This window comes from Haliaeetus leucocephalus, unplaced genomic scaffold (assembly GCF_000737465.1).
Source record: "Haliaeetus leucocephalus isolate CR32 unplaced genomic scaffold, Haliaeetus_leucocephalus-4.0 Scaffold973, whole genome shotgun sequence".
Classification (NCBI taxonomy): domain Eukaryota; kingdom Metazoa; phylum Chordata; class Aves; order Accipitriformes; family Accipitridae; genus Haliaeetus; species Haliaeetus leucocephalus.
Genome location: NW_010973409.1, coordinates 2,671,444 through 2,697,851, shown reverse-complemented (window position 1 = coordinate 2,697,851; position 26,408 = coordinate 2,671,444). Strand labels below are relative to the sequence as shown.

Below are 26,408 nucleotides of genomic sequence, written 5' to 3'. Positions count from 1 at the left end.
CCACACAGTGGCTGGGGGCTTTTTCAAAAATTCCAATGTAGTTGCCTTGCCTGCTGACTTGCCTTGCTTTCTCGAGAGGCACGAGCTAAATACCAGAGTGGAAATCACAAAACCCTGAATTCTGTTCTGGGACTAATTCCTCTCTCTAAACACTACAAGCTGATCAGACTAGCTTTCCTATCTTGAGAGGTAAAAATGAGTGGTTTTACAGGGGCTGGGAGACCTTGTATTGTAGGTGCTTTGAAGGTGAAAGATGTAAACTGTGAAAATACCAATGAAATTAAGAATTTGAGTATACAGATGGTGGGGAAACTGTGCCCAAGCCATACAGATCGCAGTTTTTTCATTTTGTTCATTAAGGTTGGATTGGGGATTTTCTTCAGTTGCTGATCAGATAGGAATGCATGTGTTTGTTTTTTCAGGCTGAGAAATTGGGAACTTTTAAAAGCTAATGCCAAATGCTTAGTATCACTGATGGGGAGATTTTTTAAGATGAGAGCAAAGCCAACATGAAGGGTCTTCCTGCTACAAAAACCACAGCGTTCTAGTGTCAGTCTGTCCTCTGCCAGAGATAATGCACACTTTGTTATGCTGGGTGGCTGAAAATGATTTATATACAATTAAAATTCTCTTGTAGAGAACTGAGTTGTACTTGTTGCTCGTTGTTTCCCGTGGTTAAACAAACATCTCTTGCATTTCATATTGGTTTGGTGTCTTCAGAGAAGCAGATCTGCTTTTCTTTTCTCTTTTTGGGGTCTGCCTCTTTTGTGTTCTAGCCTTTCCCCCTGATTTTGCATAGCTTTCACTTGCCAGCTTTAATGTTTAAAGGAGCAACTTAGATTGAATGTTATTATTCATAATTTACTCTATGTTCTGTGAAGATGGTTATGTAATAGCAGTAATTGCATCAACTCACCTAATGAGCTTTCCCTCCAGTGCCATGTACAGCAGATTAATAGCCCATGAATTCATTTGCAGCTCGTTGTGTTTCAGAAAAGTATTTCAGGCAGCAATTAATAAACTGCTAAAGAAAATAACATAAAAAATGATTTTTTTTATTATGTTAACTCTCCAGCTGAACAATTTATTGGCACCTTTCGTGATGCAGCTAAGTAAATTCTCTCCTGATTCCTCAAGCAGATCGTGATTAGTGAACCCTGCTCAACTCAAGACTGTTTGTTAATTAGTCTGATCTTTATATCCTAAAATGTTAGGGAAAAGTATGAATAGCGTCCTAAGGTTCTCTTTTTCTTCTGTTCAGTGCCTTTTAGGCATTACACAAATAGCTGTTACTTTAAACCGTAAGACGCTAGTGTTGCAAATATTTTTTTTTCCCCTTTCTTGCGTAGAAAACCCGTAATTGTGTAAGCTAAGAATTGAAGACCCTGGCCAATAAACAACCCCTGGCACCGTTTCTGCGTTGCTTGTTGTTGGCTCCAGCATCCCGTACCTCCCAAGTGGTGGGACTGAGCCCAGAGCAGGGACCCGGGAGGGGTCAGGGGGTGCTGCTGCCCTGTGGGAAGATAAACCAGGGGTTGAATGCCGGGCAAAAGGCACAGAGAGGAAGGGAGAGCAGGCAAACTCCTGCGTTTTGCAGTGTAAGAGGGAATGAGGTGATTGAGCCCAATGGGAGAAGAGCAGCAGTATGATGCCAGGGCTGCAGCGACCTCCGTGGGAAAAATATCTAGGGGAAGGGGGAGACACCATTGAACATGGCCAATCTTGCCAGGCTGCCCTAGAATTACTCTTTCCATCCTTTTTTTTTTTTTAATGTCTTTATCAAGTTTTTCATGTTCTATGTCATTTCTTGTTCAAAAAACCCTAGTTATCTCTCTCCCCCCAACTTAATCCAAAAGAAGCACTAGGCCTTGGCTTGTCTTCTAAAGTAGTAAAATATATATATTTTAAAACCTTTTCCCTCATTTTGGGCTCTTGAGGACTGAGTAAGCATAAAGGGAATTCCTTCAATAAGCTCATACAGAGATTGATTACATGTCCTCAGCTGGAAGTTACATTAAGACTTATTCACTAAGGTATAGCTACCGTGGTGAACTTTTCATCGCTCTCTGCTGTCTCTATGACAACACGGATCCTGGCAGAAGTTACCAGGGCTCGTGTGCTCTCTGCAGCCTTTGTCTGCATCCATCAATCCTAGTCCTTGGTGACTGTAAACGTGCCTTTCTTACGTTTTTGCTTAACAAGGTGTTTTATTAAAGTTATGACACTTCTAAAGTTATTATGCTAATCATTTGTACTGCAGTACCTGACCATGCTCTGAAAGAGATGTGCTTTAAGAATGGAAGAAGTGTCAATTAGATGTTAGTGGACTTTCTGAACGCCTGTTGATCTTGTCCTGTGGAAGAAATTCAGCTGAGTGGTACAGACTCTTTGTACAAGTAACTTTTCTTTCATTATAGGTGAAACTCAGAGATAACTAGAGCCAGTGAAAGGTGTAACACACAGTCTAATTTCTACTTACACCTGCAGCACACTCCAGAGAAGTATGTGTTACTGTACAGTGGCTCTAGCAAAGTCCTCAGACTTGGTTGAACGCTTTCTTATTTTAAGGGAGCACATTTCGTCAGAGCCTATGGAGTGGCTAATGCCTGTCTGTAGATGCTAGCAGTTCAGGTTTCTGTGGCAGTCCTGCCACATGCCACCTCCTCCGGAGGTCTGACTCTTCCGTGAGGACAGTTAGTGGCACTGACACAGACAGAACTTCCCATTTTTTCATTTCATACATTTGGGTTTTTTTAAGAATCATCATGTGCTTTTTTCAGTCGGTTTCCCAGTAAAAGGTGTTTGGGACAGGTGTCTTAGAAAGCTGCTTCTTAACATGGATCTGGCTGTTTCTATGGCCTTTTTCTGTTATTTCTTGTCCCCCACTTTGGTTTTGGGGCCTCTGTGGGGGGGTTATAGCATTATTCCAGATTGTACATATAAAGACATTGGCTATATGCATTCATGTTGCCACTGCAGGTAGCCTTTGCCTCTTCTTGAATTTAGTATCCCAACTGCTTTCGCGGCAGGCCAAACCCTGGGTTATCCTTTCTGCCTTGTGCTGTGCTGGGCAATGCTACTGTAAGAGCAGATGGGAAATCTGGAGGTAGCCTATCCCTGCCCAGTCTATGCACTCCAAAGCACGGGGCTGAGGCCACGCTTGCTTGGTCATGCAGACATAACTGCTGAGACCCCAATCCCATGACCTCAAAAGCTTTGTTTCAGAGCTTCCATTCTTCCTTTATGCACGCAGTTCACTGCTTCATATTCCTCATTCGGATCATTTTCTTGTACGGGGGCATGGGGCATCCTTGACACATCTCTCTCTCCTAATTGCCATTGTGCCATGCGGGTTGAGCTTTCTATACTGGCACCTTGTGGTTTCACTGCTATCTTTTTTCTCCCTTTGAAAGCTTTTTTTAATTTTGGGATGTTGAATTGGAAGGACGGAGAAATGTTGATGAGATAAGTATCAGTCTGGGAACGAGCAAATTGCCAATGTCCTGAGCCTTGAAGCTAAACATGGCTTATTTGGTTGTCAGGCCAACCTGAAAATGTTATCTACAGTAGCCAAGGTTCATGAGAAATGCAGTAAATTGTTCCCAAGAGTTCTGGGAAGTCTGAACTGCAGCAACCCGAATGTGCCTGAAGGACTCGGTATCAGAGGAGACATGTATTTGGTCCTTCCCCTTAGAAGAAACATATATGAGAACGCGTACGTCTTCCTGATGGTTTATATCTGTAAACCTACTTCTTCATTTTCCTGGTGATCGCTTTACTGGAGATGGTCTTGCATAAGATAGGTGCCTCTGCAGAAGGCAAAGAAACAAAGCTGATGCTGGCCTCTCTCTGTGGAGAGCAGCTCCTGTGCTGATGGTGTGAAAGATAGAAAGCAGGCGCTCGGAAACCAGTAATCTCTCAAAGATGGTTTAGGAAGATCTCTACATAAGTAGATGAGGCCATGGATTTCCCTCTGCTGCTGTCAGGCTCTTACGGCTTGCTTTCATCCACTGTATGAATTGTTATAGCAGAGGGAGTTTTCCATTGCCATGCCTGTGATAAGCCGGCTGACATGTTGCAGCTCCTCCTGCTGGGATGCTGGCCCTAGGACTGTGCTCTAAAAATAGCCTCGATTTGTTTTTAGTTTGACTAGGTATCACATGCTCGATTTAAAATACATCGGAACAGTTAATCTCCAGTTCTTCAGCTCTTGCATGGAAAGTGTACAGGATTTTTTAAAGTTAGATGGTATACAAGCAGTAGAAATAACACCCTTTCTATCCTACCTTAAATAACACTTGGCTGTTAATACTAATGAAAGGAAAAAGAGAGATCATAGGGCAGTGGGATTTTTCATTTCCTTTGGCCCAAAGTGAACAGCAACGGTTTTGCCCCATCTCACCTTACTCCAGTACTTGTTCACATGTTTGCATGTTTCTGAAAGCTCTTAAATTTTTAAATCTAAGTCTTATGAAAAGTCTCTCAGTCTTTCAGAGACAACAGCTCTGAAAGCTGACTTTAACAAGTTGTAGCTTAAAGCCCTACAGGCGATGCCTGCGGCTGATAGGCATTTAATCAGCTGTGGGATCATTTCTCAATGCCGTGCGTCCATAACCAGTTGCATGTTGTTGATATAAACAGATTTGGTAAGTAAATGTGAGGAAATTATCTGACTTTTGGAGACATTCACCTGAATTTCAGAGTTAAAGCTAAGTGGAATTCTTCCTTTCCCCTGGCAAAAAGTGCAACAGAAAGCAAACATGCTTTTAGTTGGATTACAGGCATGGTTAGTCATCTGACAGACAGTTTTAATGGAGTCAGAAAGACATGCTGGGGAAACATGCTGACCTACTTTTCTTTCTTTCTTTCTTCCTTTAAACTTTTAAGCAAGTGAAATGTTAATTTAAGAACTCCCCATAAAGTTAGATTTTGCTGACAGCTCGTTTTGTAATTAACTTATTTACGCTTCCGCTTGGGGTGCGATAGATGGTTTTGGTAATGGAATTTCATCAGGTTGTTTTTGTTTCTGTTAGGAAATTGGGTTACATCTGAGAAATCCATGTTCTTCCCCCTTTCCAGGACAAAGCAATCAGCTTCAAGTTAATGAATGATTTAAGTCCAATCCTCTGAGGGAGGACTTTACAAACCATTTAAAATGACAGACTAACAAAGCGTATTACATTTGTATCGTTTTCAATACATTATCTTTTTAAACATTTTTCATCTTTAAACTTGTGGGAAGAGGGATTACTAGCAGATAGCGTCGTGCATTTTGCATTTGGGATTGTTTTTTCCCAATGATAAGTGGGTCGATGCTCCACCGTCGGTGTTTTCTTGGAGGCAGAACTCGGTTTATTTAAACCTGGGAAACACTTAACCGTAAAACTTGAGAGCCTGAAAAGAAAGTATTAAATTAAATAGGAAAACTTAGCAGTGAGGGTGGATTAAAACATCGCAAACAGAAATACTAAATTGAATGGTACTGGAAGATAAGGGAAAGCTTTTTAAAAATGCTGCAGGCATCATTGCACTCTCTCCTATAGCAGCGGGCACACATGCAATTCATCAAATGGCTCAGGGGTGCCAGGTTACTGCCTCTCTGGCACAGAGATGGGCTTTAGTCCCTTGGCAGCAACAGAGAGTTTTGGTGAAGACATCGCCGTGTGGTTGAAGGAGTGGGAGAGGTCATCATTCCTTGACTCACTGGTCAATCCAGAGACACTGTTTTCACCTGCTGTCTCCTCCTATTTCCATTATTAGCAGGTTTCCCACTGTCAGTCAGCCCTGATGCAATGGGTACTGCTGCAAAGCCTTTGCTGCTTCCCATCTCTCCTGAAAAAAAGTTCTGGTTTACTTGTTCTTATTTTAACTCCCAACTAGCTGGTTACAGTTTGCATTATGGAAATAGTAACACAATGTAAGAGAGGTGGAAAAAATGGAAATTGCCAAGAATTGCAGGATTTTATGGGGAGTAGTATTACATTTCAAAGAATCCACAAGTTACATGCGCTCTTATGAAGTGTAGTACTTTTCCTTGCTTTCATATGTTGTGTACTTTTGGAGGATGTTCCAGTGGCAGAGTAAAGATTGAAATTTATTTTTTATAATTTTAAAAATTAAGTAGGAGATGTTTATTTTGGCTAATACATGAGAGTTTTTTCTATATCTCAAGAAGACCAAAATTGGCACTGCATGGGTTTTAGCCCTTTTGTAACCTAGAGGCATCAGTAGAGGAGGCATCAGCCCAGGAAGACAAATCAGCAGTCAGTGAACATCCTTATGGGATGAGCTGCTGCACCTTGTGTGTTCAGCATCCCTGCCTGCACCATAACTGTGTGAGCTGCTCCTTACATACAAGGACTGTCTTACCTGTTTTTCTTGCCATAGCACTTCTTGTAGGTGACCTGTGACACAGTTTGTTTTGATTCTAGTGCAGAGACAACATGAAAGAGCCACTGAAAAAAAGTGTCACTTCTGAAATTTCATCAAGATAGTTTTTTTCTGATACAGAAGAATCGTTGATACTGGAAGATGGAGCATTAGATTTAGTGAAGCTTGAGTTCCTCTGACAATATTGGTCTGCCTCTCTTGGGCAGGGAGCAAGCCAGGGCTCTTGTATTTCAGATTAGATGTCTCATGAAGATGGGTGTGGAAGTCCAGAGCTCAGTGTATGTTTGGTGTTGTAGCCCACGTTGTACAGTGCCATGCTGTCTGGTTATCCCATTCAGGAGCTCAGGGATCAAACCCATACGATCCAGATCCCTGTAACAAGTGACATGGAGAACTGTTAGTTCCACTTTTGATGGCATTTTTCTACAAGGAGGATGGTCCATTTGCCCCTTTCTGTAATTTGGAAGAGAACCTCAATGCACACTTTTTTTTTTCCCCTCTTTGGATGCCTTTTCAGGTTAATGCTGCTACTAAATCAGAACATCCAGAAAATAATTTTAAATTGAAGAGTAGTGCAAATAATAAAAAAGAGATCAAATAAGAGCAAGAGGATAGTTGTTATTAAGAAAAAGAAACCCTGTTATATTCAGCCCTGTCCCATAATAAAGTGAAAAGTACACGGGGAGAGAAGAGGATAAGCAGAAATATTTTATTACTTTAATTCCGCAGAAGGCTTAAATGCTGCTTGTCTTAAAGAGAGAGTCAAAGTTTTCTCTTGGCAACTTCTCCTGTTGTTTTCCAAGTCAGTTACAGCTATTTCATATGTTTATTAGGAACATTTTTCCTAGTAGAATTTAAGCATGGCAAGGTGTGAACATATATAAAACCATACAGATACATCAGCTGCCTCCCACAGGGTACGCAGTATTAACCCCCATGAGTTTTGGGGTCTTCTTTCTTGGCTGGGGGGACAGGGTGGGGAGATAACCCTATGGTAAATGGGCCTTGCAGTAATGGAGGAGGAACATTTAAAAATATTCTCTAGAAACCAGGGTGTGGGAAGAATAAGGCAATTAAGAGGAATCACTAGATATCCTGTCTTAACAGTTTATTATATATGTTTTTAATGAGTATTTAATCTCTAATGCTGTGTGATGGATTAGAAAAGAGAGGGAGTCAGGCCTCTTTCTGTGCATACTTTTATGTTTCCCCTTCATCGAGCATTTTCTCTGGGCAGATTGTTTAACTTGAGCTGGTTGGAGGTGTTCCAGCACAACAGAGCTTCGCTGAAAAATAACACTGGGTTGAATCCCAAAATGCAGAGTTGTCGGCATCGTGTTGCGTTCAGATTTGCAAAATCTCGGGGTGAATTATGAGGGGGGCCGTCAAGGATCCTTGTCGGTTCCTGCCCTCCCCACCGTACACCCCAGGCCCTGGCGGACTTGCCTGCGCCGTGTCTGCTGCATGGCCTGGGGCTCTGGGGCAGTCCTGCAGCTGGTTGGGGAGTTGGGTGTTCATCGGCTCTTTCAGGAACTGAATAAAGCTCTGCTTTTGGAAATCTGAGTTTTCAGCCAGTGCTTCCCATGGAGGTTGTAGCCCAGGAACAATATCGCGAGGACCTCATAAACAGCCTTCTGTAAGCACGTCTTGCATCAGGCACTTGCCACAGTCGTGGAGAAGACCATCGTAGCTGGAAGGAGGTACCGAACCTGCGTACGATGAGCTCAGGGCCCAATCCCACGTGTTGAAGGACATGAAAGATTTGTCATCGGCATCAATAAGACAAGATGGGGATAGAAACCACTAGTAATGCCAGTTAATCCTCAGCTGGGTAGTCTTTTGTAATGTCAAATGGGGACTAGCGCCCTCATTTAGTTAAGGACCAGCTGTGTGTTGAATTCAGACTTCTTGCCCAGCCCTTAGCTTCCCTTTCAGACGTCATCTCACGTCCAAGCTGCATCCTTTGTTTTCATAGAGAAGTCTGGGAAAACTAGGTCAGTTTATCCAAGTAGAAATTATTATTTTATTGAGTTAACTCTGTGATGACCTGCTGCCTGTTTGCCTTCTCAAAATGAACTCCCTTGTGTGCAGTAAGTCTTGTGCTGGAAGTTGCAGAGGCCTCTATAAACACTTTGATTTCAAATCAACAATAAAAAGGCTGCTTTTTTTAGTATCTTGCTGTTTCCTGGAAACAAGTATCTGTCTGCTTTGCTCCTTGTATGATCACTACATCAGGCTGGTCTGGTGCACTGCGAAAGCGCTTAATGTAAAAAGGTTATGCGCTGGCTTTACTGGGGATATTTAAAAGATCTTATGGAGAAATCAGCATTTGATGCTGCTTGACCCTGTCTGGCAGAATTAAGCTCTTTAAGCCAGTCCTGTAGTTACTAGCACGCCTTCTTTTTTGAATAATCTGGTCCACTTATGCCTGCTATTTCAGAACTTAAGTCCCAGACAAGAAAGCATTATTTTTTTTTAAATGAAAGAGTAGTTGGAATGTATTTTAAAAAACTTCTTTGGCATTGTACATAAAAGATAAAATATATCAAAATAGACAGTCTGATAATTAGGTGCAGGCTTGTGGAGTGATTCATGTCATAACGTGAGTGCTGAAACAGCTGAGGTTGCTGCAGGTGTGTTAAGGGAATTCAACCCCGTAATGCCATGATGCTTCTGCCACTACATAAAGCAAGAGTACGAATGTCCGGAGAGCCTGCATTAATAGATGAAAAGCAGTATTTCTACACGTGAATTATGGATGGAGCAGTGTTTATTAAACACACAAGCAATAGCCTTTGTCTCCCAAGCACTTTTTGCTTTGAAGAGTCATGTGTAAAGCCTGCTGCTATCCCAGGCACAGAGATCCTGGGCGTGAGCTGGGGCTTCGACTGCTGCAGGTTAAGCCCCGCTGGGGCTCAGTGCCGAGTTATGCCATGCACAGGCGGAAAGGGACGTCCTGCCCGAAGGAGAACCTGGGAGGCAGAGCATCTCAAGTGCTTCAGCTCGCCAGTGTAGCGTTTCGGGCTGGGCAGTGGGATGCTAAAGCTGAAAGTGAATAAATAATCTTGTTTGCCTGTGTCAGCAGCCAGCTTCAGCAGGGCTTTTACAGGAATCTGGTGACATTGCCAGCCTGGCACTCCTGGAGCCTGCTGGCTGGCTCCTCATGGCCTTCCCGAAATCCTGCATATGGAAAGAAAAAAGAAGTCCTCTGACCTCCTTCTTTTCTTTCTCCTTAGGTTACAGTTTGTGAAAAAAGGACGACGTAATCTCAAAAAAAAAAAAAAAAAAAGTACTCCACCCCAACAACAAATTTGCAGATTGTTTATTCTGATTGCTCAGCTTTTGGGAAAAGAAAGGAAGTAAACAACACACTAAAATGCAGTGAGATGCAGTAGTATTGTTTGAGCATGTTATTTTACTGTTTGATGAATCCTTTCTTTTAGTATTATGGCAAAACAGTTTTAATGACAGGCACTGTTAATTAAAAAGTCTGACCCAGCTGCAGACCAAGCCCACTGGCAGGTGCAGATGCATGCCCACCAGCTGCGTTGGACCGCACATCGGAGTGAGGCTTAAGTGGTAAACTTTTTTGGCTGATCTTCTGGTGCTTTTAGGTCCACCTGGTTAAGTAATACAGTTCTTTCCTTCTCTTGCTCCTGGGCTGCCTCTTCTGGCGGAGCAGGTTGTTCGAGGGCAGCTCCAGCCAGCCGGGAGGGGAGCCCGGGCAGGGAGGTTGAGCATGGCTGTGGGGCCGCAGACTCTGTGTGTCCCCAGCCCACCACTTCGGGGGCCAGCCCTGGCACCTTGAGAGCTGAAAATAACCTCCTGCTCTTAATTTTATTTATTTTTCTTTTTGGTAGTAGGAGTATCAACAAGCCTTTGTCCTTAGGAAGGAATTTGTGTAAGTTCATAATGGCGTGTTTTCCATGTTAGCTTCAGAGGAATAGGTAAATAGAAGCTGAGCTATTTCTTTGCTTTTATTATCCCTGGCCTAGTGGGAGGCCAGGGCTGCAAGCTGCCGAGGCTGTAACGCAGGCTAACGCTGCGATTCAAGACTGCGGCTCCCTTTCTTAAAACGCGCTGGGAACAACTGTTCCTCCGCCTTCATGAGCTCAATTTACGGTTGCAGGAGGCAATGTGTTCTTTGTGCTTGATGAAGTACACCGCGCACGCAAGCCTCTTCAGATGTGTTGTCAGTTGGCAGCTCTCTCGCTAGATGCACCTTTACACAATTGCACAAGGCACCAGGAGGTACAAATGTGAAATTTAGCCTTGGGGGCAAAACAAAGAAATGAAACTTAGGTATGAATGCGGTGTTATCCATCTGCAGATACAGATATTAGACCTGATCTCCCACTACGCTACTGTAGTTTTACACTAATAAGACTCTGCTGTGATCACTGGAGTAGCACCACTGCAAGACAAAACCAGCAGTGGTGATAAGTTGGGCTGGTTTTTTTAATTCTGGGGAATAACATAGGATTGAACCCTGTTTGGGGAAAGCCAAACTGCTTTCACTGCATGAACCAGCCATAATAAAAGGGAGAAATGCAGGTGGTGTGCCGTCTTGGTATTGCTCCTGAACTTCTGTTCTTCCTTCTGGGGAGCCGTTGCCCTGGGTACTGAGTGGCCACGCGTGGGCAAAGGGAAGGGGTCTTCCAGCTCACCTCCTTATTTTTTGTAGCCCTTCCATTTGCTGTCCCATAAAGTCAGTTTTATCGTACGTAATCAGAACTTGTCCTGTGGCTGAGACTCATTCATTACATTGAATGAATGTGCTTATCGTGGAAAGTTTTTTTGTTGAAGGAGTCTGTTAATGGCATTGTCAAGAAAGAGGTTGCAATTTGTCTTGGTAGGTAGCTTTTCACTTAAGTAAAAAGCAAGTCATGTTCTTTTGCTCTGTGCATGTTAGGATGAGAAATAAAATAGCCGCAGCAGGTTGAAGTGTACGAAGTGCTACAGTCAGGCCAGGCAGCGGGCAGGAATAGAGTGCAGTGTCTGGTCTTAGTTTATAGCCGTGCACTTCCCTGGCCATCAACAGTCCTGGATAATGCCCAACAAATTGAATTGATGACTTTGGATAACCCCAGCTTCTCCTGGTTGTGAGGCATCGTACTACCATGACTGTCTCCTAAGAGAAATTAATGTAAGATCTGTAGATGAGTAGACTGATTTACCTTTTGGTGACCCTGAAGAGAAAGGTCAGGTTCAGGATATTTTTACCTGTAATCAGTTACCCATAAAGAGTTAGTATACCAGGCTTCAAGATTCTAGCTCAAAAGGGCAGTTGCTTTGAGAAGGTAGCTCAAAAGGGCACTTCAACAGCTGAAATCAGATGAGACAGATTTAATGGCCTCTTAGTGATTTCTGACTGAAAGTTCAGAGTTTGAAATTTAGGGATTTTTTCTTTACCCAGCCTATGGTAAAACAAATGCACTATAGCTTAATAGGAATTTCAGGCTGAGTATTTAGAAGTGTTTTAAACTGCTGTATATGTGCTTGGTCACTTCAGCGGTGAGGAAGAGAAAGAATAATCACATTGTGTTTGTGGTCTTGTGTATTTTTAGCTAATGTGTTAAGACACTGCAATTCCAGAAAAGCCGTCCTCCTCTTCCCCAGAGTATTTCAGTTTAACCAGCTGTATGCAGAATTTTATCTAGACTGCCACAGAAGTTACTAGTCAATCCACTGGGATTTTGGCAGCCGAAACAGTAGATAGTAAGCACAATACTTCGTGTCCCTGAGGGGTTTAGTTTCATGGGGATTCTGCCGTAGGCTGACACTCCACAGTGGGTTACCAGCAGAAGCCCTGTGAGTTTGGGAAACCTCCCTGGATGGAGTGATTGATTCCCAAAGCTCCTTCCTATTCCTGCACTGAGCAGGGAAAGGGACAACTGGCAATATCCACCGGGTGATGCTATTACTCTGCAGACCTGTTGCAGATGGCATGGCAGATCTTAATAAAAATTGCTGGGTTTACGTTTAGAGTAAGGAAGCAACTGATTTCATACAGAATACTGAGAGAGATGGGGAAGGGCATGAATGAAGAGGGAATGACAGATGTGTAGATTAATTCAACAGCAGCGCAAGATGCACAGGGACATTGTGGGACCTGCCTATAGAGATGCTCCATCTTGCAGATGGGAATTTCTGGCTATATTAAGTAACTTGAGGTGATGCCTATGTGAAATACAGATGGAAACATATCAGTGAGTAAATTTTGTCATAGTCAATGGGTATGGCTAGGCTATTTCCATTGCAGATATGTTGGTGGGCCTTCACAGGAAACATTAGTGATTTATTCTGCCTGCAATTGTTAATGCTAACAACCTTCAGTGGCTCTTTAAGTGTCAGCTGCTAAGAGTGTGTAGATTATTCTATTTCACACTGGCAATTAGTTGATGACATTAAAGCACTCTGAAAATGGAAATCACAGGGCAAATGCTATTTAAACAGTTTATCATTAAATGCATAATCGCGTCTTTCCGCCTACTTTGGCTGCAGTACGTAGGGAGATGGTAAGGGAGACCAAGGAGTCTGCTTTCGGTTCAGCCCCTGGTAGAGGTGCTGTGCCCTGTACATCCTGGCTCTGACTCAGCTGCTCCTCTTGCTGTCTCTTCTGCCTGCCCACACCCACATGCCGCAAAACGCATTTTCTTCTAGTTTTGTTCCACTTGTTTTCTGTCCTTCTGGTTTTTTGCAACCTCTTAATTTCGCAGTTGTTCTTAGGACCTGGTTTTAGGGGTGGGTGGAGGGAGTTTCATTTGTATTTCTGAAGTCCTGATTTTGTTACCATGTTTGGCATGTTCTGCACAACTTGAACCGGTCCTGAAATACTATAGTCAATATACAGGTAAGCATTAGCTGTATATTCATACACCTGGAAACAGCTTATGGACTTTGGGGATTTTTTTTCCTTGCTGAAGTGCTTTATGGAGCCTTCTGCAACATTCAAGCCAAATCCGCCTCTAGAACAATTTTTTTTCCCTTCAGCAGAGTTTTTGGGTCTTGGATTGCCAGCTCTAGATATTCCAAGTGTGATAGCTACTGGTTTTGCTTCTGGATGTCTTAAAATAAAAAAGAGGAAAAAAGCTTTTCTCTTAAATGACAGTAAAGTGAAATAATAAAAATAATAATTTAAAATCAATTAAAAAAAAGAATACCAAAGCCATACCTTTCAGCTGTCTTCAAGGGGTATTTTTCTCAGCCTGTTGTTCTGCACTGGCTTTCCAGTTTCAGTCCCACGTCTGAGTTCAGTGAGTACTGTTTTTCTTCAACGGACTAGAAACTCCTTTTTTGCTCATTCCATCTACTAATATTTCAGGGATGTGACAATAGCAGGTGCCAAATTTCATGTCAAAAATAAAATTTTCAGGCTGATAGAATCCTTGAAACCACAGATCAAGTTTCAGGCCAGTTAAATAAAGCTGTAGAGCATCCATTTGTATCATTCATTCATATAATGAAACCTGTTCTTATAACTCAGTTCCTGATATATTAACCCCGCAGTTATCCTCATACATAAATGGGAGATGTGTTGCTTTCGTCGGTTTTAATAGGATATAACCATATAAATCCCCTGTGCATGAATGGAAAAATAGAGGCCCTTAGGCTATACGTATCAAAGGTCTCCCCTATACTTACAATAGCCTAATAAGGTTATTTTGGAGGCATAGGTAATCACTCACGGACTCCCTGTAGCTAGTGATTCATTGTTCACTACTGAAACATTTCTAAATGAATTATGTTTTAAACAAGCAAATCCTTGGCCTTCTCTTTTATGGGGGGAAAAAAGAGAACTGGAGGGACACAGAATTCCACCATTTTCTGCATTAAAATACACTGCTTGCTAGTTAAAAGGCTGCTGGTATTTGAACCAATTTAAATGTACTATCGTGCTTCTTGCTGTTTTGATTCCATTAATGTGTATTTCTGAATTTCACGTTTTGATGAAAATATTATTGTTGTCATTAATTTGATATTTAGAAAAGACTGTGGATACAAGAGCTCAGTGCAATGAATAAAACAGTTGGAGTTAACTGTCCCTGGGGATAGAATCAATCACCGTTGTAGAAGAGGGTGACATTTAAAAAAGAAACTCAGAAGAAAATGTCATGCTTAAAAAATTAGATTTAAACGCACTAGCTCCTGATTGATTTTTATTGCACTCAGATGGATACACTGATTGATTATCAGCCTTACAAATGTTTAGTACCTTTCTCACTTCTCTAATAATCAGAATAATCTAATTTTCAATGTCATTTAAGCTACCATATTCAAGGTTATAATAGATCATATTTCTAATAAAACATAGCAATTATGTAATGAATAATACAAAGCTGCAAGGCAGAGTTCAGATTCACCTTCCTCAAAAAAAAAAAAAAAAAAGTACCACCAGTGGCTAGAAGAGCCAGCATACGTGAAGGCAACTGACAGGATGATGTCCCCTGGATTTGTGGTGTTTTCCCCTGTTGTTGAACTGAGGTTCCTGGAGCATTGGTCGGGGTGCGTTTGCCATAGCTGAACGTTATTTCTCAATAGGAAGCCAGGGGCAGGCTTGAATTCTGTAATATACATGCTCGCTCTGTGCCTGGGGAAAAATGATAGCGCGCCAGGTGCTTATGAAATTTCTTCATGATTGTTTCTGTGTGCTCCTGTTAATTTTGATACGTGTCTGTAGGGAGATACTATCTCACTTAATTCGAGATGTTTTCTTGTGGCAATTGTACCCGACAGCTGACATGGTTGATTTCTCTGAATCAGCTACAAAATATGCAGGTTTCAGTGTGTGTTCAAGTTTTGTACTTGAAGCCCCTTACATGACTGTGTACTTGTTATTGGCTTTGCCCATTAGAAATGAGAGGTTTGTGTTTGAAACGTGCTTTGCCTCCAATCGTTCTCCGTATGTCAAAGCTCGGTTTTGGCATGGGAATTTGTTTTAACATAGTTTCCTGTTCTTTTTAAAGCCTGAGCAGTTTTGCCAAAAAGAAAACATTCTTTCATCTGGAAATCATGACCTAGGAAAACCAATCTGTTTATAACTACCTGGTGTTCTGCATATTTCAATGCTGTGTTTGGCTTGCGATTGCATTGCTGCTAAGATGTGAACAGGAGTCTTACCATTCTGAATTGGTGGCGCGTCAGTTTGTCAAGCGCGATTGTGTTGCTTTCAAAGTGGTTATTTTGTTCTTTTTCTTACGTTGGAGCCGGGAAAACCAGCCTCCTTGAGCTCCCTCATCTCTGTGCCCGCTTCCACCAGCTCCCGCCCGTGGGAGCTGCGTGTGACGTGGGTGGGTGCTGGCTCTGTCCATGGCGTTGGAGAGCCTGGTGCAGCAGCAGCAGCATCGGGGGTGTGCTGAGTCTCCCTTGGTTCGAGGTTTTCCAAGGTGACTGTTGCGAAAGACGTCCTTACAGATCGCCATTCGTTACCATGAGCACAGTCTGTTGAAGGGTGATGGGGAGAAGGGTGACGCGTGGGGCATTTATCCTGGTGGATCAAACTTGGCAGTGGCAGTAAGTAAGCGTTTTGCATATTTGACTGAAAGTGTCCACAGCGGCTACCTTCTGACAGAATTAGGAATTTTTAGCAGCTGCTGCCGGGATTGGAGAAGTCAGGGTGTAAAGGAGCTGTGCAAGACTTGCGGGTTTCCACCCTAGCAAGCAGCTTGGTGCTCCTGGAAGACCTGGGTCCAGTGCTGAGCGTCGGCCCCACCGCCCGCGTGTGGCACCATTTGCCGCCGACGTTGGGCAGCCCAACCTGCCTGGCTTTCAGCAAGGGATAGATGGCTTCCCGAGGGGCGGGAGAGCCAGCCTCTGCCTGGAGGGGAGAGTTGGCAGGTCTGCGGCCGTCCTGCCTCAGCTCACCTTTGATTTCTCTTCTCATCAGCGTTCGCAAACAAAAGGAGTCTTTGAAAACCTACCTTGCACCCAGTGCTGTGCAATTACTGACTTGCTGTGTGTGCTTTATGGTGCTTTTGAGATTTGTTAGCTTAACTAGTAACTTCCAAAATATTTAGGGACAAGAGAAGTGTGGTTTTACAGGAATGCGAGCTAACTGGAAACACTAGTAGTTGTCACTGCAGGACTAAAACCAGTTAACTAGTACACAGAGTTCTTCAAAGGTCACAGGGATCTCCGAGAAGCAAAACTGCAATGATAGCGTTTCAAGTCATGAATTTATAGCTGATTAATCATTATAATATATGAAAGGTGCTGTCTAAGAATCTTCTGGGCATCTGGGGAAGCACAGGTTGTGCAAGTAATTGGAAAAACAGCATTGCGAACTGCCGGTTCTTCTCCCCAGAGACATTTGTGCCACCTTTGACAAAGGGGAGTACGAACACTCGCTATCCATCATTTTACCTGATTATCTAGAAACTGCCTAAATCTCTTGGGCCAGATCCCAGACTCTTCTCAGGCCAAGCGGTGACTAAGTTTGGTGGACCTGAGGGGCTTGCGTTTAAGACTGGACGATTCCCAGCATTACAACATGCTTGAAATGATCCCGCTCAAGCAGGAGAATTGCTGCGTGGTTGTTAAATGAGAGCACTGGGGTCCTCCAAGAGAAGCTGTTTGTGTCTTTCCTATACTTAGTTTCATCTACAGCAGTCCCTGCTTTTCTTGAAAAATGCATCCTTCCTCCCTGCAGCTTTTGGGCCCTGCCCATCGCTTCCAGCAGAAGCGGGCAGATGTGTCTGAGGCTAAGGAAAGCGATGGCAAACCTGGGGTGAGGAGAACAGACTGGATGGGGCAAGAGACGATGTTCAGCCCCTCTACCACCAGGTTAGGGGGATGAACGTTGAGGGTAGGGGCCGGTCCTTAAAGCTAAGGCAACAGAAAGTACTTTCGCCAGCTTACGAACCCTGCCGCGGCTGCCTGGGGGTTTCTGGGTGTGGAAGTGCAAGTCCTGGCGTGTGTGTTGAGGGGACAGGGAAGCTGTCATGGGAAGATGGATTGGAGCAGACATGCTCAGGCGTGGGTGTGCGTCGCTCAGCCATCCAAGCAGTGCCGAGACGTGGCTTCCTCACATATCAAGACACACCTTTTTTCATTCTCTTCCTCCACACCACCACCTTACTTGTTTTCTCTTAGTCTTTTCGACTTCCAGTGTTTCTCACGGGGCAAGAGAGCTTCCATACTGTCCCCTGTCGGAAGCTCCTAAACAATGCAGCCATCAAGTCAGTATTTAGTGCACAAGTAATGAAATTCATAACCTGAGTTTTCTACGGTGGCATTAACTGTGACACGGATTCATCACTGGCGTATCATCATTAAAAGGCAGTGGAATTGCATCGGGGATTGATGTGATCACATGCATGTAAAGATCAAGATACAAAAAGGTGTGATTTATGTAATATAAGCATAAGCTGTAATCCGAAACCCTTCCCACATGCGGTGTGACGGTTCCTGTTCCCAGAGCAATGATGGCTTTTAAATTTACTGGGTAAATGTGTATGTTTGTATGTTTTTATTTAACTCTTTTAAACATAGTATTGTCTTAATCTTTTTCTCTCTCTCTCTTTTTTTTTTTTTTTTTTGTGGAATTATAGTTGTAGTTAAATCTGCCTAATAGTTCAACGTCACTGAAATTCTTTGTATTTTTGGAGCCTGGTGTTGTATGTCAGTACTTTATTGTGTTATCTTACAGAGAATATAGAAATACTGCCATGTCTGATGCAGCCTTAGCGAAGGCAAATGTAGGAAATGTAAAAAGTATACAAAAAGCAAGAAGATAAATGTTATTTGGGTTTTATCATTTTATTATAAAGGCTATTATCATTTTATTATAAAGGCTGTCAGAATCGTAGAAAAAAGGTAATGGTGAACAAAGTGTTCCTAGTTTTCAGAACATGTTACTTCTCCCTTTTGTACTCTTTAGTGATTTGCGCCCAAAAAGAAAGATTTGGCGATGTGGACTGACCAGCAGCTGTCCCGGTGGTGGCCTTTGGAGGGGAAGGGACTTCAGGTACAGCTGCAGGGGAAACTGTGCCAGGGTAGCACAGGAGCGTGGTGCAGTTCCTGCCGGAGTTATCTCCTGGTCTCTGGGAGCTCTTGGCAGCTGCTCCGAAGCCTGACCTAAATAACGTGTTTGTCTTCCACAAGGAGTTAAAAGCCATTGAGACAAATAGTTGCTGAGGCTGCCTGTTTGGCAAATCTGTCAATCAGCTCACAGAGCTATAAATAAATGGGGCTTTATTACAAAGGCTTATTGCTCTTTGTGGTTGTGTAGGAGTTTACATAATTTTCTAAGGGGCTCTTTTATCTCCCAAGTACAGCAGTGATTAGGATTTACTTCTGGAGTGTGGTGGCAGTTTGGAGCACTCGAGACGTACGTGTTGGTCCTGGATGTTTTTTCAGTGCAAGAGACCGTACTTGCACTCTGCCCTGGGGTCCAGCGAACAGATCAGAGCATTAGCTTTAGGGAAATATTTGTAAAAGGAAGTGGGGGGGATCCAACCCACCCCCCCTAAACCTGACTACACTGGTAGCATTGAACCTTCACGAGAAGGTACTTTTTCAGTCCACCCTTCCTGGCCTCCTTTGAGTCTCTGTTACTCCAGACACCAGAACTGATGGTGTTTGAGGTTAGGCTTTAGTCTGGTGGGGTGCTCAGTGTCCCAGCCCTGATCCAGCAAAGCACGTAGCTGACTTCAGCGCGGGTCTGTTCACACAGTTAAAGTCAAGTTCATCCTTAAAATATCGGCTGGATTGGGGTTGGAGTTCTCTCAGTTGCAAAGTCAAACCTTTAGTGAGAAAACCAGAGCAGTTAATCTCATGGAGTATGTGCCTAATGGCCTCATGAAAGAGCATCAGTATTCACTGCATCTACCCCTTGTTTTCTGTTACACATATTACATTATTTCTGTAGATGCCCCTGACTTTGCTTTCCCACCCTACCATTTTCCTATGTTGTTCTTCATTTTGTCTCAGAAAGGACACCCAGAGGTAAATGAATGCAACTGCGAGTCATTCGTTCTTGAACAGATACTGTAAGTGAGACTGGATTGACACCTCTTCTTCCTTCCGAAACGTTCACCATTCATCTGCTTTTTATGATCATTTGTGGTTCACAGGCATGTAGGAAGCAACCACAGAAGGCGTGGAGATGGGTCTGGGGAACCTACAGGGGAAAACAGCTGGCATGGAGGTGACTTTGGGCATCTGTCCATTTTGCTGTGCTTCCCTCCCTATGGCACAGATAGATGTGCTTTCTGGGGTGGGACAGTGCAAATGAGGATCAGCAGATCTTTGGCCATCCAAAATTCCTGGCCATCCTCACGTGTGCCAAACCCACCACCACACCCTCAGGAGTTTAGGACCTTGTTTTAAATATCACGAGGTTTTGAACATGAGTGAATGTGAGGATTGGTTTTACTTGTCCAATAATATTTAGTCTTCAGGGTGTTTAATATTGACATGGAGTCTTTGGGGAGAGGGATTGATTTTGCTTGGCTTTGTTGTAAAGCCTTATGCATCTGGTTATGCTTAAGACGTTAGCTTTAGCTAACAACAAGCCTCTTGATAAAATTCACAAGTACTGGCAATACTGTGGACATAGACTTATCTCCTGGGCATGCTTTGTAAAATTAAGCTATTTTCATTAAAAGAACAAAGAGTAGCATGGTGATGGAGCAGCTGTCATATTTTATTACAAAACACAAATATGTGGGAAATCAGTTACAGCATGAGTGCTGCACAATGCTTATTTCCAGTAATCCCCCACGGCCGGGGGAAGGTAGAAGGCTGATCAGAGTGCAGGAGCAGATGGCAAGCAACTTTAGATAGTTTCACTGCCATTTTTACTCTTTCAAGTGTTTGTGCTTCTCCTTTGATCTTCAGATCTTGAGTTTAATGTGTTTCATCTTCTTTCATTTACTGTTTTCACATTTAACTTTCCCTTTAAATGACTTCTGCTTGGTGGAGTTTGTATTAGTATGGGGTTTTTTATCTTCCATACTGAGAAATTTAAGAAGAGAGACAGTTGCTGTCTTTTTTTAGTGTTGTTCACATCCAGTAAAATACCAACTGCATTACTGCAGAGGACTTTGCCATTCACCATGTGCAGCTGTAGTGATACAATAAAAAAAATCGCACCAAAAGTTACTAAGACACAGTGCAGGTGAAGTTGCAGTAGACTGTCTTGGAAGATAGATACTATGGGAGTGCAATGGCATGTCCACAACAAACACCTATGAAGGTTTGGTTTCATTATTATCCATTAAATTTAATTCTTACAGTTAAGTAATTAAGCTTGTGTTAGTATTGTCTGTGTGTGTAACATTTTTATCTTCACTTAAAATAATTTATGTTTGAAATAAAAGCATTTTGCAGTGTTTTGAAGTAGAGCAGCAAAAGCAACATGGGGTGATCTGAGTAACGACATGTGATCTGTGTCTCTGCTTTTTCTACAGCCGTCAGAAATGATAGGAACAAAAAGAAGAAGGAACCTTCAAAGCAAGAGTCCACAGAAAACTATGAAATGACAGCAGAGTTGGATGATCTCACTGAGAAGATCCGAAAAGCTCACCAGGAAACCTTCCCCTCGCTCTGCCAGCTGGGAAAATACACTACAGTGAGTATGGTTTGTGACACATACATTCTGGATATGCCTGGATGACGCGAGTTTTGCATTGGAGGCTTCAGGCATTTCAAATAGATGCAGGAGTGGATGCGCTCCTTGCACCTCCTTAGCCATGAAAAAACACAGGTATGCGTGCAAATGCACGCTGAAGAAGAGATATTGCACTTAACTGTAAGCATTACTTAGCAGTATTGTGAGAGACTGTCTGAAGGATTAATCCAGGCAAGAGACAAGCTTGGAGTCCACGAGTCAATTACATGCCATCATTCATTAGAAATTTGTTGGCTTCCAAAGACTTGATCTCTGCTTGTGCGTCAGCGGATTACAACTTTGCAGGTGTAGAGAGTTCTTAAATGCTGCTGGATTACTGGTGACAGTCCCAAAGCTACCAAGGTCAAGGAAAATATGAAATGTCTAAATAAACTGGTTTCCAAAATGCTTATTTGCAGTTTATTCCTCTTCCAGTCTGCTAAAATACCACAAAGCAGCAAAAACTTCTGCTGCTTCTAGAAATTAAAAATCAGCCACCCATCAAGTTCAGTACTGTGGGAATTTCTCAGGAGGATGAGTGAGGGAAATAATTTTTTTCTATACATATATATGTTGGTAAATACAGGGAAGGTCAGTGATATTTATTGATTTCAGAGAGAAAATTCAATGTCAAGTTTGCAAATGCAGTAATAAAAGTGATGCTAAAAAATAACTGTTAGGTAATCTTTAGAGTCTTGTCGGTAGAGGTATGACTTTGCTGGGTCTGGTCTTGCTGTCGGTTGTAACATCACTGGCTGTTTCAGAGGGATGTGCAGAAGGTCGCTGCCGAGACCAGGAGTTCAGGAGTGGCATGGCTGGGGCAAGGAGACACCTGCCTCCACGGTCCTTGCCCTCCAGCCCCAGCTGGAGGTCTGGGACCAAGCCCCGGACACCAGGTGAAATACCTCTCTCCCTGGATTGCTCTCTGTTTTGAGTAAATGCTCTGCGCCTGAAACAAACGTTAAATTTCTCAGAGAGTGATCTAGGCAAATCCCTGTGTGGCATTAGTATCGACTGTTTTAGCGAGCGGGGTGCTATTTTATGGCATACTCATCTATTTACAAAGTGCGAGGTTCAAAACTCTCAGGTCTAGGTGTAAGACTTTGTATTTAAGTGCAAGAAAAGCAAACGTATATGGTGTGATGTTAGAAAAAAGCATGTTTTTCACGTTGCTGAAAGTATTTTCACAAACATTTTTCACATTTAGTTTTGAGACCGACATAGAATGGTTAGTACTGGGGAAGGTGCCTGTCCTCTGCATGCTTCTCTGGTGCTAGCCCTGCTTGGGTGAGATGTAGTCACAACAGTCAGCGTAGGCGTGCTGGTAAATGTTGCACAGGCAGACCCCAGGGACTAGCGCAGCGTGCGAGGCTGGAAGCTCGAAAGCAGCCAGCTGGTGACATAACGGAAGGCAAAGCTGGAGGCGGTGGGACTCATAGTGTGTCTTTTCAAGGAAATTCCTGGGTTAATGCCCTCCACCCCTCCTCTCAGCACGTGCAGTTGCATCCTTGTCTTGGAGTGAATAAAATCTTCCAAACAGGCTCTCACGCTGCTGCAAACGCAAGAGCGCTTCTGAACAAGTGTGAAAAAATCTTCCGAGTTCAAAGACAGTGAGTTTATGCCTTGGAGAAGAAGTGATCATATGTACGCAGCTGGGACGCGTAGCCAGGCTGGTATGCATGCCAGAGTTTATTGCTCACAGGCTGCCTTGCAAATGGCCTGGCTATACCAAAATAACAATATATCGGTATACCTCCCAACATGAACGTGTTGGTACGTGCATTTGCGTTACCTCTGAGTTTGAAGAGTGCACTGCAGTTGGCGCGACGGTACTTCGTACTGGTAATTGCCAAAGAACCTGGAGGGTTGAAAGATAAAACCTGGGCTCCTATATGCTTGCATTATGTATCGGATGCTTAAGGATCATTAATATTTTAGCTCTTGAAATGATACAAGTGGATGAAATTGGAGAGGGTCTTGTTGCATATCACACTCCCCACTGATGCCTTCGTCCTCGGGTTCCTGCTGACCCCCATGGTGACTTTATGTCCCTGTTGGAATTTCAGAGCCCTTACAGAAAGCACCTGGATCCAAGTAATGAACGGATGAATCTGGTCTGTCTGTGGGTCCTGAGTAACCACGACCTGACCGCACTCTCTCTGAGGCTGGATATTGGTCATTTGTATCTCAGGCCAGCTTGGGGAAAGAGATTTCTTGTTTTTATTGTTGGCCGGTTGGAAGTCCACAGCGGTTAGCTGCACGTGGCTGAGGTCTCTGTTGCTTTGTCATGGTTTGGTACTGTACAAGTTGCAATAACAAAATGATACTGAAATAGTTATTTTTGGCTTACCTTGAATCTTTGAGAGCAGTACAGCTTCCTTCAACAGCTGTGTCAAAGCTAATAGCGACGGTGCTAAATGCTGTTGTCTTGGTGCATTCTCATAGTCTCTGTGTGGAATGCAGGGTATTTAAATCTCTCATCTAGCTAAGGTCTGGTGACCACTCCAGCTTTTTAGGTAGGAATTCAGTGGTAAGAGCTCATTTTTATGAACGCTGTGTGTGCCCAGCTGTGGAAGGGACAGAGTACTGCTGGGGCTGGAGTAAGGGTCATCCTCATCTCCAGCTGCCCATCGGCCCAGGAGGGGGGAGAAGCCTCTCTGCAGCAGCGGAGGATCCAGGAGGATCCAGGAGGAGGAAGGTGTGTGTGCTGGTGGGAGGAGCACAGCTTCAGTGCTGGGACAACACCACCAGCTGCTGGTCAAACAGCAGGGCTCACGCAATATTTCCTTTTGAGACATTTGAAATAGAGACCAGAAGTCACAAAAAAGGAGCACGCAGCCCTTTTTCTAAATGCTGAGTCCAAGGGGAGCTAGAAGCCTATGCCACTCTACTTTTCTTGATAGTAACAAGCTAGTACGCATAGAAGATTGCCACCAGTCCTGCTTTTATGCCCAGTTCTGCAGGCTGGCAGTCATGAAGCGTGGCGTGCTCACGCTGCGGAGCATACAGATTGCTTTTGTAACCTTAGAGGGTTTTATTTAATTCTTTAAGCAAGAGGTGAGAAGTGAGTGTATTGAATCGATGTGGATTCACTTGAATTTCATGAGCTTTGCACTTGCGTACCAATGGAGACGGTGGACAGAAGAAACTGTTCTGCAAGTGTGGCCCCTGTGTGCCTTCGGTTACGTGGTCGTTCCGGCTGATTTAAAACATGATTTTGTTTGTTGCTAAAAAGAGCAAAGAGTTTTAAGTATAAGAGAGCAGAGTAAAAAAAGACCTTGCAGAGATACAGTCATAAAAAATTCTGTTCAGACATTTGGCTTGCGTATCTGGCTCCTCTCGCTCTTGAGCACTGCAGCCTGCATCTCCCAGAGGGAAGGGTTACATGGTGATTTTTTCCTCCATTGTGTATTTTTACCTGTTCAAAAACGGTTTTGGAGAAGCATTTTCAATTACCTTTTTTTTATATCCATCTGCTCTTTAAAAAGAAAAAGTGTCCCTATCTGTAATAATTACCATACTTTGCATAGTTAATAAAAGTCCACTTAAAATAATGGGAGAATAGGACTTGTATTAAATTCCCTGGGTCATTTGACTTTAACAGTTGCATTTGGTGGGCAGTGGCAAGTATAGTTCTGCCGATGATGAGAATCAGCAAGCTGTTTAAACGTAATGGATTTCAAAAGTCCATCATAAATAGATCTGTTTTATTACTGTCATCCAGGTAAGAGAGAGTGCCTTAGTAATTTCTCTGGAGATGTCATACTTTATAGTATAATTGAGTGTAACTATACTGCTTGTCCCTCGAGAGTGGTATTATTTGTAAGTCTACAGCTGTGTTACATCCAGCCTTGTGATAAAGGGAGGATAAAACAGAAAATAATTTTGACTCTGCGGACCCTTGCTGCGGGTTCTCCCAGGTTGCTCTTGGCTGGATGGATGCAAAGAGGTTTTGCATCTCGGCGGCATTTTGTCCTTTGTAAGTGCTGGGCTTAGAAGTTACACGGCTATTGTTCTGTGCCATTGCAGGGGAATGTATATGTATATTATATACATATCTGTCTATCTCCTGATGCTGGGACTGAGCAGAGGTGTGTGCTGTGGTCCTCGGTGAACTCGCTGGAGCTGGAGTGCATTGCTGCTTTTACTAAAGAGGCATAGCAAGTGTTCCTGATTAGGGCAGAGTGCCCCTGTGAGCCTTGTTTCCTTTGTAAAGTGGATTTTAAAGACGGTAGGGATTCTGCTACTGTGTATGTTTCTGTGAGTACCTCATCCTGTATCGTTAATGTGGAGATAGAGCAGCCTGCAATGAAAAAACAAAAATGATGGAAAAAATGGGATCAATTTATGTGGCAAAAATGGCTGTTTAATTGGATTTCATAGCAAGGTTGGGCTTTTCCACTGATAAAGATGCCACTAGGGTGTATTACAGTATTGTTCCACCATATGTGCACTGGTGCAAAGGCCTGAAAAACATGCAAGACTGCTCCTGGAAAAGACACCCAAAAAACTGTTTCAGTAAAATATTCAGGAAAAGTCATAGCGTCTGCATCTTTTTCACAGCATGGTTAGAGGAGATCCCCAGGCAAATTTAATCAGAGTTTCTGTTTCTAATGTGCATTTTATTAACCCTGTGTTTTATTGTTCAACCTATACATTGATATTGAGTCAGGTTTGGTTTTACAGATTCAGAAATGCTGCTAAAAATCTAGCCATTTTCGGTGATGCTTGCGACTACATTCATTACCAAATAAAATGTTAAAACTCTTTCCATTTGTAGCATCTCAAAGATAACGTGTAAACCACATTAGCTCCAACGCTGAGGGATCTGGCACCCGGCGTAATAAAACACCCGGTTATTTTGTATTTTATTAACTGCCCCTTCTCTTCAGTTTGCATAATAGTGAGTTAGATTTACATTTGTTAAGACGGCCGTGCATTACTCTTAATAGAAGACATGTCAAACTTCCCGTTGCCGGTACTGCAGCATGATAAAGTAACCTCATATGATACTGATGAAGATTTCGTTCACACTTGCTGGTTTCATGCAACGTCTTTTTTTCCAGATGGATACCCTATTGTAAAATGATTTCCTGCTTTAGGCTCTGCTTTGTGTAGCTCTCTGCTATGCCATCTTTCTATGAACTGGATAAACTGCCTATTAAATTTAATTACAGCCTGAATGACTGCACATCTTGATCTTATTTTTCCTCCAATGTACTGTATTTCACCAAGGTCCTTGAGGATGAAATAAAATAAATCTGAAGGATGCATACTCCAGTAGCCGAAAGAAATGTTTCAAAGGGCATTACAATGACTGTTAACCCATTAGTTTTGGACCGTTTTGAAGGCTATTCTTTAGGTTTAGGATTATAAAGACATTTTCTCCTATCTTTTCTTCTGTCAT

The 26,408-nt window shown here is 43.0% G+C and overlaps 1 protein-coding gene across 6 annotated transcripts in view; it reads left to right on the top strand.

Moving 5' to 3' along the window:
- The window catches only part of RARB (retinoic acid receptor, beta), a 196,705-nt gene that overhangs the window by 154,334 nt on the left and 15,963 nt on the right, over nt 1–26,408 (top strand). For all 6 annotated transcript variants that reach the window (XM_010584349.1, XM_010584348.1, XM_010584353.1 and 3 more), the window contains one exon: nt 20,802–20,962. In XM_010584349.1, the coding sequence (XP_010582651.1) occupies nt 20,802–20,962 (161 nt within the window). The remainder of the gene's footprint in view (nt 1–20,801; nt 20,963–26,408) is intronic.